Source organism: Corapipo altera, unplaced genomic scaffold (genome assembly GCF_003945725.1).
Source record: "Corapipo altera isolate COAL_440 unplaced genomic scaffold, ASM394572v1 359, whole genome shotgun sequence".
NCBI lineage: Eukaryota > Metazoa > Chordata > Aves > Passeriformes > Pipridae > Corapipo > Corapipo altera.
Genome location: NW_020884948.1, coordinates 2,423,094 through 2,435,441, shown reverse-complemented (window position 1 = coordinate 2,435,441; position 12,348 = coordinate 2,423,094). Strand labels below are relative to the sequence as shown.

Sequence of the window (12,348 nt, the reverse complement as noted above, 5' to 3'; positions counted from 1 at the left end):
CTGGGGCAGCCTCACCTTGAATATTGTGTGCAGTTTTGAGCACCACAATATAAGAAAGATATTAAGCCATTAGAGAGTGACCAAAGGAGGGCAATGAAGATGGTGAAGGGCCTTGAGGGGAAGCTGTATAAGGATTGGGTGAGGTCACTTGGTCTCCTCAGACTGGAGAAGATGAGACTGAGGGGGGACCTTCCTGGTGTGAGGAAGAGGAGGGTCAGGGACTGATCTTTTTGTGGTGACTAGAAATGACCTGAAGCTGTGTCAGGTGAGGTTTAGGTTGGTTATTAGAAAAAGGTTCTTTACCCAAAGGGCGGTTGGGCACTGGAACAGGCTTCCCAGAGCAGTGGTCACAGCACTAAGCCTGGACAATGCTCTCAGGCACATGGTGTGACTCTCGGGCATGGTCCTGTGCAGGGCCAGGAGTTGGATTTGATGATCTTTGCATATCCCTTCCAACTCAGTATATTCTGTGATTCTGTGAAGTTACAGTGGCACAGGCAGAGTCCTTCCACTGACTTTGTGAGCTTTGGCTCTGGCCCACAGAGCCAGATTTGTGCAATGGTGTGAAAGCATCTTGGTTCTTCATCTGATGGGAGAGCCTGACAGCTTAATTATGCTGTGAGAGGAACAAAGCTCCTAGAAACAAAATCTGATGTCCTATGTGTTATGTTTGTGACAAAAATACTTACTTACAACCAAATTAGTTTGGTGAGGCAGACATAAATTAAGCTCCTATTCTTCACACGTATCAAATTTAGGAAGTTAAAGACAGGCTATCTGAGCTACTACACTAGTAAACCAAGATTATCCTTCCTCCCTGAAATAATCTTGACAGCAATTTCAATAGGACAAGCAATTTTTCTCTTAATATCTGCATGACCTCCTGGGTAACAGTGGGAGGTACATCATATGCCAATTAAAAGTGAAATAAAAAAAAAAAATCTATAAACACAAGGCACAACAACCTTTTATCATGGTTAATACAACAACCATAAATGCTGGCTCTGAGGATTCCTTTCCACATCTGTTTTTCCTTTTGACATCTCTTTAGTTGCTGTCTCAATCTCTTCTTAAGTGTAGAATGTGCAGGGAGCCCTGGCATTTGGGTTATCATATTGAGGTAACACACGGCTTTATATTCAGTGTGATGACACCGGTCTTGCTGCGGGCAGTGCAGCAGCCCTTGAAACGTATCCAGTCACTCCACAACATTTTGGGGAATGCTGCAGTTAGCAAAGAGGGCAAATGTCTTAGCACTCTTTTGATGTTTTCTTTCCCAAAAGGGAAAAACCTGTGCATACACGCTGAGAGAGGGATGAAGTTAGGATGTGGGGCCGTGCAGTAAAAATTTTCTTGGCTCTGTGTAGCAAAAGACACCTGTGGTGAGCATGTGGGCAGAACTGTTAATAGATGTGCCAGGTTCCCAGCTTCTCCAGCGGTGAAACGGGGACCAGCCTCACCACTCTTGAATGATGTTTTATTGCTATAATTTAGCATAGGCAAGTAAAACAAAGGTTGGACATTGGGACCTAATACCTGTTGCATTCAGCGGGAGTCACACATCCTGCCAGCATGGATGGACTCCTACATGCTTACAGGAGTTTTCAAAACTGTTCAGAGTCAGACTGGCACACTGAATAAATATACACTTCCCTTAAATAAATATACACTTGCCTTCCACACAAAGCACCCAGAGCATTCACACGTTTATATGAGCATTTAACAGAGGAAACAGCACTAGACCTATAACTGTCCACATCAAAATCTGTTTATTGAGAGAAGCTGATTATTATTCAGCTGGAGTTACCAACAGTGATGTAGCAGAGAATTGTCATAGTATTTGTGTTGTTGAATTGATAACTGAAGAGCAGCCATCACCAGCATTGTTGTTTATTGCTGTTCCAATGCACCAAGGCTGGCTTGTTTACAGGCATCATAACTAAAGAGCTAGAGTTCTCTTTATTTGCCACTAAGCAAGCCTGCAGGGAAGAGCACCACTTCCAGTGCCTCAGAAAGCTTGAGGAAGGCATTGTGGTCACTAGTTGTTACAGGTGAGGTAACTAAAAATACTTATCTCTCTGGACCCCCCTCTATTTTGTGGTATTTTTTCTTCTAGAAATACCTACATTTAGCAGTACTTTATATAAGCTTTTGACTGTAGGGCTAGTCTGTTAATAAATGCTCACTGGAATATAAAATATGTTCTATATTCCATGAATAATATAGATAACTCCAAGCATATAACTTAAAATGCTGTAGGTGCTTATGAGCCATTTATAAGCAAATTATTATTGATCAGGAAGGGAAGGAGGAATTGCACATTTATTACAATCCATGAATCCTGTACTAATCCTTTCTAAAGGGTGTTAAACTTTCAGTTAGAAATGAAGCATGAGCCACTGGCCTTCTAGCAGTGGGCTGTCTGGCTCACAGCTGATAACATCACACCAGATTCTTGGCAGCCTTGGGATACTCCAGAGCATTGTTGACCTGTCCTGCAGCCAAACATGTCACTAGTACCTCTGGTTTTAGTTATCGCTTCCAACTGCTCTCAGCAGCCATGATTTTACGTCACAATTCCTATCAATTTCACGTGGTACTTTTCTGTAAGAACTGCCACTCTCTGTTTCTTTGGTTCATTCCCTGGCTAAATCTCTTTCTTCCCCCTTTTATGTGTTCCCCGCTCCTCTTCTCCCCAGGGTGAATGCTCACGGAAGTGCTATGACATCTTTGTGCTGGAGACGGTGTGTGTGGCATGGTTTTCATTTGAGTTCCTGCTGCGATCCATTCAGGCAGAGAACAAGTGTGCTTTCCTGAAAACTCCGCTCAACATCATCGACATCCTGGCCATTCTGCCTTTCTATATTTCTCTCATTGTGGATACGGTCTCCACAAAAAACAGCAGCAAGCCTGGCGGGGGATCTGGGAACAAGTACCTGGAGAGAGTGGGCCTGGTGCTGCGCTTCCTGCGGGCTCTGCGCATCCTGTACGTGATGAGGCTGGCGCGGCACTCGCTGGGGCTGCAGACGCTGGGGCTCACTGTGCGCCGCTGCACCAGGGAGTTCGGCCTCCTCCTGCTCTTCCTTTGTGTCGCCATGGCCCTCTTCTCACCGCTGGTGTACTTGGCTGAAAGTGAACTGGGAGCCAAGCAAGAATTCACCAGCGTCCCCACCAGTTACTGGTGGGCTGTGATCTCCATGACAACTGTTGGCTACGGGGACATGGTGCCTCGTAGCATCCCTGGACAGGTGGTAGCCCTGAGCAGTATCTTAAGTGGGATTTTGCTGATGGCTTTCCCAGTCACATCCATCTTTCATACCTTTTCCCGTTCCTACAGTGAGCTGAAGGAGCAGCAGCAACGAGCAGCCAGCAGGCAAGTGCGCAAGCTACCAGAGAACACTGAACTCCCAGGTGATGACAGTACAAGGGGGCTCAGTGCCACATTCCCACCAAGTGTTGCTGGACAGGACAGTCCGCCCATAGTGGACCAGTAAGACGAGAAGCTCTTGACCCTGAACAGATGCGAACATACGCTGGCAGCACAAGAAGCAGTGGACAAGGGAGGTCAGTTCTGAAAGAAGAACCTCCTGAACTGCATAAACGAGGGGCAGACACACATAAAGTTGTCTCTAAAGACCAACTTTTGATCTTAAGAGCCCTCTGAAAAGTACCCCTAGAAACTCTGCCAAGTACAGCTCTGCTCCATTGCTTTTCTTAGGGCTTTTTTTTTCTATTGAACAGGTATTTTTGGGTATCCCCAAGGAGCAGCTGTTGAACGTAGCCAGCTAGGAGAATGTAACATGAAGCACAGCCTGTACCAGGGTGCCATTTGGCAGAATAACCAGCGTGCCACCTCCTCCCTGCCCTGCTCGGTGGCACTCACGTATGAGGGGCTGAGTGAGGGGGCTCCCCACGCTGCGACGCCCCACAGCATGTTTGTTTTGGCAGCTTCACCAAGGAACACAAACCTCAGACAAGCCAAGGGGTGATGAGAGCAAGAGAAGGGCAGAAGCATCCCTTCAGCTTTGCCAGGGGCTTGGTTTTGTCTTCTACAGATGAGGCAGCACAGCCAGGGCTGCCAGCGCTGACTCGTGTGCTAGAACAGTTTGCATTATTTAGTAGAGACGTGTATTTACCATCCTAAGCTTTGTATCTTATCCCCATGACTGAAATATACATACAAACAATCTTTCTGACTGTGGTACTGAACGTTAACTTGTTTTTTTTTCCTTTGCTAACAGTTGAACATACAAATATCATTACAAATCATGCCATTTCCCCACTTTCTGTTAAGTATTTCAGTCTCTCGTGTATAAAACAATATGTTTAGCAGATGACTGAACCAAGCTGAACTATATGCAGCCCAAGAAAGGGAGGGTGATGTTAAACCAGCAGTGACTCCCAACTCTGCAGTCTTCCTCAGCAGTGGTGACTGCACTGACTGCAGTCATGTGCAAACAGGAGTAGTCCAAACCCAGTGAAGTCAATGAGACACCTTCAGTGGGCTCTGGCCTGACTGCAATGTAGCAGCTGTGCTCTAGTTAGCAGTAGCCTTTTTTTTTCCTCCTACTAAGAAAAAGACAATCCTGTCATTAGAATTAGCATTTTGGCTTTTTCATTATTCTTGAAAGATTTAAGTCAATTTAAGGGGAAAACTAATCATATGATGGCATCTGCATGTTTGCTTACTGATGCTGTGAGCTCTCCAGCCCCCACCCTGGAGGAGCTGTGTAGGTGGTCCAAGTCAGGATACTGTGTGGGTCTTTCAGTGCTCCTACAGGCAGGATATTATCAGGGAACGGAGGGAGATGGAACATAACAGCCTCTGGTACCTATGACCCCATTTGTACTAAAGCCATGCAGTGTCACCTTCCATATTCTCCTCCTGCCAGGAAAGGAACAAAAGCTGATGCATTGAAGATGGATTTGTCTAGTTTGGGGTTTTTCTTTGCCTCAGTGTACATTGTAACACACCAATCCTACATTAGCAAACTCTCATATTAAGCCATTCCTTATAGGAACGAAGCAAGGGAAATTAAAAGGTTACACTTTATTTTAATAAAAATAAAAAGCTTTGTTGCTGAATGCATGCATTTGATGATTTGGGTGTGGGGGGAGGTGGTGTTTTGCCATGCTGATGTGAAGCCATGCCCACCAGTCCTCCAGCCAGGGTCCCATGCTGCTGACTCTGTCTGGCCCACAGCAGTGCTGATACTGCTCCTTTGCAGTCATGGTCAGGCCAGAGAGCCCTGGGCAGCATGGCGGGGTCACTGGGCCAGGTTACAGAGCTCGGAGCAGCAGGTGTGTTACATAGCTCGCTGCCAAGCGCTGGAAGAGATGGAGACAGCAAGACCCTACAGGCTGCATTGGGTCTCCAAACCCCCAGATGTGTTGAACTACAAGCAAACCAAACACAGCCTCACGCACCAGGGCTCTGCCCACCCTTCACAGCCCACCACCAGCGGGAACACATCCACTCCTTGTGCCACCGAGGAGGGCCAAGGGCTGGTGGATGGTGCTTGGGCAGACTCAGACTACTGGCAATGCAATACCAGCACTGGGTTGCTGTGACTCATGAAAGATTTTATTGTTTTTTTAATCTTGATGCAGGCACTTCTTGGATTAAGGCTTATTAAGATTTGGCATCAGAGATACAGCTTTGCAGCCGGCTGCTTGCAAACCAGCAAAGTGAGCAGTGTGAGGGGGCAAAGTGTGGCATGGTGATAAAGGGCAGCACTGCATTTTCTGGTGGCATTTGGGTGCTCAGTCTTCACGTGGGACCCAGCAGATTCAGACCCACAAGTTCACCTTTTATGGTACTTTGGTTCATGCACACTAAGGTGCTAGTTCATGCTCTGGTGTGAAAGAAGGAGCCATGGCTAGTGTGCATGGACGGTGCAGAATACATCTCCTCAAGGTGGTGAAGCCCACGAATTGTCAGCAGCATTAGCTTAATCTTAGAAAAGCCATATTGGAGTAGACATTCTTGCAGAATGAAGAGGTTCATGCCTGCAGTGCTAGCAAATAACCATGAATGAATGCTACTTTTGGCCCTGCAGCATGAAAAAACCAGCACTGGGACAGCAAACTGCAGCTCAGCAGCTGTATAGAAAAACAGACGGATGACACACATCATATTATTGCTGTGCTCCATCAAGTTGCTATTGTCCTACAATAGCAAGTTCTTTGTATTTTTCAAAAGGCACGTAATTAATTCCAGCATGCACAGAGTTTTACTAAAGTGACAAAACCCACTCATTATGTCCGTTAGTCAAAGCCTGGCTTTTAATAAAGTTTCATTTCATCTACTGAGATGACAGATGAGGAAACAAATATAAACCAGGAACCTTTTAAACAAATTATTTTTGGAAGCTGTATAAAGTTGTGATGCACACATTGCCAGATGTAAAAGATACTCAGAGGAGAGTGAGTTTCACCCAGGGCAGCTGTTGTTATGGGTGAAGCTTATTACTTTTGATCAGCTGCTGGAGAGTGTTGGTTTTGTTGTGTATGGTGGTTGTTTTTCTTTCACACAGCACACAGATGATTATGGCCATTTATCTCTAGCTATAATAACTACAATAAATGCCACACATATCTGCATATATACCAATGCCAGAGGGTAGTTACACTTGTTTCACTGAACAACCTAGTGCTTCATGATTGTAGAACACTAGTTTTGCCCCAAGGAAAAAGAAAAAAAGGAAAAAAAATATTCCTGTCTCTCATATGGGACAGAGATTCACAACACATGTGAGCAAAGCTGCCTCTTCTACATGTCCACCTTGGTGACAACATGCATAGACCTGGACCTACAAATTCTGGCAGCTGGCAACAATAATCACCTAAAAACCATGACTGTGAGAGTTAAGGATGCATTAACTGGTAAAGGGACAGAGTTAAAGGGAATAGCACAAAGTCAAACACAACTTTGCTCATACAGCACATGTGCACAGCCATCTCCTACCTCACAGCAAACTCAATTAAACACTAATCATAAAAAGCCATTGACACCGGTATCATCCCCTCCGCTGCAAGCCGGACAGAAGTTGCTGTGTCACAGTGATGAGGCCAGAATGGGCACAGGCTATGGCAGCCTCACAGCAGATGCTTCAGGGAGGCAAAGCATCCTTGGCTCTCCCTGGCACCTACGAGCCACAGCCTTAGAAGACTATGAAGCCTTGGGCTGGAAAATGACAGAGGCTCATGGAAGGGCTGATGGGCAGAGAAATCCAGCATGATTCTGCTAGCCCATCTGAGGCTGAGCAAAGCCCCTCAGTTTCATAGCACAGCTAAGCCAGCACCTACAAGAGCCAAATCCACATAAGCTGGGACACAGAAGGGGCAGGGACAGAGATCTGAAGTCCTAAGTCTGTGTTTGCTATCAGGGCATTTCCAAATGCTGACATCCACTGGGGGACTGGCTGCTCTACAAGGCTGTTTACAGGGAAACCTGCCCCTGCTCCAGGACACATTTTGTTCTTGTCCCTGTCTCTTATTTACTGCTGTTGGCACAGGCATCCGGGCAGTCTGTTTATTTATTGGTATATTGTTGACTTACACGTTAATGCCTGCTTTGTCACAGAAAGCCTCCAACAAAGCTGCAGTTGTCAGTCAGGTCCTTGAACCCTGCTTGACTCTCGAGTCTGATCACAACCATATTTAACAAACAGAACCTGTGGGCCAACTTTTATTACCCAGTGCCAAATGTGAGCTTTATTTTTTGTCTTAAAATGTTTTTAAATTGCACCTAACTCCATGCATCCCAAACATCTAACCATGAAATCTCTTCCTGTATGGAACTGCAGTGCAGAGCACTATCTGCTGTGCACAGCCAAGGGAGAGATTTGCCTGAGGGTGGCCAAGCCCAGCACTGCACCAGCCAGCAGGACATGGGCCGGGCTGCTGCAGTGTCTCCCCCACCTCTCTCCTTCTGCCCTTCCTGACCCTCTCTCCTGTGCCTCCAGCCATCTTTCCTCCTCAAGTCTTCTTCTCCAGCTTCCACAGCCATTGCACATAGCAACAGCAAAACCACCTCTCCATGCCAGAGCAGCTGAACAGCCTGCAACAGCAGCCTGGCAAGATCCAGAAGGTACACAGTGGCCACTGGTACAGGCTGGTCCTGACAGTTTTGGCTCATTTTTCCATTCTGAATCAACAGGGAGGGTGGTCAAGACTCCTCTTGGGACAGTAGTTGGCCATGAGATGAACGCTCATCTTCCTCCTCATCTTCTGTGCAGAGGCTGCAAAGAGCATGTCCCCCATCTGTGTCCCATCTTCAATCTCGCATATTTTCATGAAATGGGTTTTTTTTAAAGCTACCTAATAATCTCTTAGTAAATCTGTTTTTACTATGAGCATCACAAGAACAAATGAGTTATGTGGTCACGAGGGTTAAGTTTACCTATGGAAGAGCAGGGGACAGAAATCCAGAATCCCTGTAGTGCATCATGGCCTCAGGACAATTTATGCCTTGTGCTCACCCACTCGTCAGAGGGGAAAAGCAAACAAATTATTCCTACTGACAGTGCTGTAGACAAGATGAATTATAGTAAGAGGTAAGAAGCACACATTTTGTACCTGAACAAAACAAAGCAACACTGCAATTTATATATAATAGGTAATTTTTATTTAAAAAAAACATTGCAACTGACAGAAAAAATAAACTCCATGAAATGTGCCATACATTCAAAGAGATGTATTTAAAGTAATTGATTTCTTATCCTCTGAGGTGATCATGGATACAGATACTTCCTGACAATTAGAGAACAAAACCAAAGTTCTGCAACATTTTGTCCTTAAAGTACCTTGCAAGATGAAGTTAAAGAGTTCCTGGCCAAGAGTCCTACCCTGCTAAATGCCACATACAGAAGATGACTCAGACATGGTTTCACTGGCTTCTCTTCCAGCATTTGCAGCTCTGGTGTGAATGAGTCTGGTCTGCAGAGCTTGCTGGCTTGGGTATTGATGACAGACTCAAGAATCTGCCCAAGGAAGAGTCCCAAAAGGAAAAAACAGAAGTTGTTATATCCTCAGTAATATCTATAGTTCAAAGCCAAAGGGGTGGCCAAAAGTGTGCATTCCCAGGTGAAGCTACAACATACAGAAGTATGTTTCTTACAAACCATTAATTTCTTACATCCCTGTTTCACAGAATATTAGAAAAGGACCACCATGTACAAAAATCTTACCATTACAAGTTATTAAAAAAACCCTTCAGACCATTAAAACACACAAGAAAGTGTTTGTTTGCAAACAGTAGAAATACAATCCTCATTAAAGCAGCATACTGAAGAAGCCAGTTGTTAAGTAAGTTTTCAATTAAAAAAGACAAAAGCCCAGATGTTCCTGTAACACAACCAGAACATTGGAGAAGAAAGAGGAACAAAACATTCATAGTCTGCCATGCCAAGTACATTGTCTTTGTAAGGTCACTTCAGGCCTAAAAGAGTATGGTATTGAACAAAGAGCGTGGAGTCAGTGCCTGGGCAGAGGGTGATTCCCCTCCACTGGACAGTTTGCCAGAGATGAAGACAGTCCAGACTCAAATTGTGAGGTTCCCAAATAAAGCACAGTAGGGGAAGTATCTGATTTATACACTGAAGTTATCAAACCTCAGACTTGCTGTCATCAGTAAGAAAACATAAATTTTTGGGTTATTCTTGGAAAAAAATGTGATTCTGAAAAATCTATGCCAGCTCTAACACCTCTCCTGTGGTCAGACAGGACTCACTGGGCAGAGGGAGGAAGCCTCGTGAAGAAGGAAGCAGCAGAGGCATAGCTGTTCCTGGGACTAAGGGTCTCACTGTGGCCACCTCATACCACCTGGGGCGGTTTCATGACTTCAGCTGGAAGAAGCCCAGAGCTCAGTCACAGTCTCCTGTGGGCCCACACCACCTGCAGCTGCTGGTGACATGCAGCTCTCAGAAAGAGCATAGTGACCTAATGGCAAGCAGTCATTAGAGACATCATCTACATAAACTCTGCTCTTCCAGCTTTTTCAGTCCCTCTGTCTAAGTACAGCCTGCTGATTCTTCCAAGAGCCTAAAAGTTTGCAAGAGTAAAGTGAAAATGTGGACTCCTTCCTTGCTGGGTCAATGCAGGAAACACCCCAAAATATAAACTGGTTCTTGTTTAGCATTAAACAACATGAACGTGAATCTCAGCCTCAACAAATCAAGCTGTCAGGTGCTAATCCTACTCCACAGGATACAGCTTTTTCTCTGTCTCAAACTTTTCACTATCTGAGCCAATGGAAGTGGACCTGCTTCTACCTTTGTGGCTCAATTGCCATCTAGAAATACTGGCTTGGCAATACTGGCAACACACATCTGCTTGCCCCTTGGTCTGTGAAAGTCATCCTATATAGCCCAGCTCTGTCCTGTGTACAGCCACAGGGGCAGTGCTGCCCCCCGAGTGCAGGATGGGCTGTTCCCAAACCCCATCGTTTCAAAGCATGACTACCTAAGTTACCTGCAGTCTCCTGCTGGCTCCTCCTTTTGGCTGACCACTTGACTAGCTGTGCCAGCACCATCATGGCTCCAGCATCATCCATACTCAGGCCCCCTTTATCACCTCCTTAATGTGTCCTCCTGCCACACTGATCCTGCAGTGGGGTTGAACACCTGGTCACTTTTTAGCATGTTGATGACCAGCTCATTTCTGGCTGCTCACCTCTTTGCAGGGCGTCCTGCCCTCACCTCCTCTGCCACCGGACACCCTTCCAGAGAAAAGAGAAAGCTCCTGGATTTGCTCTTCTTCCTCCATTGTGGAGATACTGAATGCTAGTATATGCCACAAACTTCCTGCCAATATACAGACTTTATATTATATAAATAGGTAAAAGTTTCAGACAAAATATCCTATAATTTCTGTGGTGTAACATTTTTAAATAGCATTAAAAACACAAACCATCCAGCCCTTGTGATTAAATATACAAACATTTGTGAGTTAATAAGGCTCATAGGTATGTATGCAAAAATAAAGTGCCCCTCCCCCCACCAAGAACAGTTCTGTACAGCTAAGTCTGAAAACAGAGCGAGCAAGTTATTTAAAATAAAACTTCCTGAGCTGGAAGTGCAGCCAGGTTTTCAACCCTTGTTCTCTTTTCTGCTTTCAACTCAGCAACCCCAGAGTATTTACAAGTGGAAGAGGAGCTGCCATGGCTGACTCCACAGCGCTGTTGACCTGCAAACTGTCCAGCTAAGTTCTTCACAGGGCCTTGGTGCTGGCTGGGTGTGCAGTGTGGGACACAGGCTTCTGAGGGTAGTAGCTGTACAAGTAAACCTGCAACAGGATAGCGATGTCCACAAAAACCTGCAGGAGTCCACAGATGGAGAACTGGAAAGGGGCCTGATTCAGGATGAAGTAAACAGTCTTGAATGTGTCCCCACTGGTCCACATCAGCACCATCTTGATGCTAAAAGACAGAAAAGAAGGGAAGAGTATTTACTGAGAAGAACTTCACTTCAAATTAGACCTGTTGTGCCAGAGGATCCCCCTCTTTCAGCAAGGCTTTATACTCAACAGTGGGTTGGGACTCCCCTCAACATGGGCAGACAGCATGCCTAGTCAAGACGTGCAGCACTGTACCCGGAAGGGAGCATCAAATGCTCTACTCCACAAACTGCAGCACTCTTATCTCAGCAATTACAGCTCCAAATACCTGTAGCTATGAAGGTACCCAACATTTTAAAATAGCCAGCTAGGACATTTGACTCAGTGGTGCTCTGTAAACATGACTGCCACATGCTGACAGCATGGACCATAAACCAAAGTAATACAGCACATGGAAAACAACAGCAATTCATCCCAGCAGTTACTTCTTGTGTGTGCTATTTTGTGCTCAAGCAAGGTGAGGTAACACACAGACCCGCTCCCTCATGCATGCACACCTTTTTACAATCTGCTGAAACAAACACTTCTGGTAGATAGAAGAAACCACTCCCTACTGCAGAAAATGCAATCCCAAAACAAGCAGAAAGACAGATTGTCCAGTAATACAGAAAGAGGAGAAACGACACGCCTGCAGCTGTTACTGGAAGGATGAACATCACTAGGGATTTTTATCAAGGACACAGATCAAGAGGAATGCTCTTAATAGCCTTCCTTGCTTTCATTTTGCTGTACTGCTGAGCCATCCCCTGTCCTGCAGTCCAGCTTCTGCTCCCCCACATCAGGAGAAACTCTGGGGAATAGAAGTGAGTTCAAATAGACCGAATTTTTTTCAGTGTCCTCAACAAAATGCGAATAACCAAACCTTGAAGGCTGTTTCTGAGCTTCATGCACTTTATCAGGAGAGCTTTTTAAGCAGCTGAATAAGCGGCAGTGGACAAAAGCTTTGTAGTT

At 45.4% G+C, this 12,348-nt stretch overlaps 2 protein-coding genes across 7 annotated transcripts in view; one reads left to right on the top strand and one right to left on the bottom strand.

Annotated features, from left to right (window-relative positions):
- KCNG2 (potassium voltage-gated channel modifier subfamily G member 2) overlaps positions 1-5,026 on the top strand; it is a 57,076-nt gene extending 52,050 nt beyond the window's left edge. For all 3 annotated transcript variants that reach the window (XM_027662866.1, XM_027662865.1, XM_027662869.1), the window contains exon 3: positions 2,700-5,026. In XM_027662866.1, the coding sequence (XP_027518667.1) occupies positions 2,700-3,494 (795 nt within the window). In that variant the 3' untranslated portion in view covers positions 3,495-5,026. The remainder of the gene's footprint in view (positions 1-2,699) is intronic.
- A 3,580-nt stretch (positions 5,027-8,606) lies between these two features.
- The window catches only part of PQLC1 (PQ loop repeat containing 1), a 72,418-nt gene continuing 68,676 nt past the window's right edge, over positions 8,607-12,348 (bottom strand). For 3 of the 4 annotated variants that reach the window (XM_027662786.1, XM_027662788.1, XM_027662787.1), the window contains one exon: positions 8,607-11,419. In XM_027662786.1, the coding sequence (XP_027518587.1) occupies positions 11,212-11,419 (208 nt within the window). In that variant the 3' untranslated portion in view covers positions 8,607-11,211. The remainder of the gene's footprint in view (positions 11,420-12,348) is intronic. The other variant, XR_003530814.1, reaches the window with a different exon arrangement.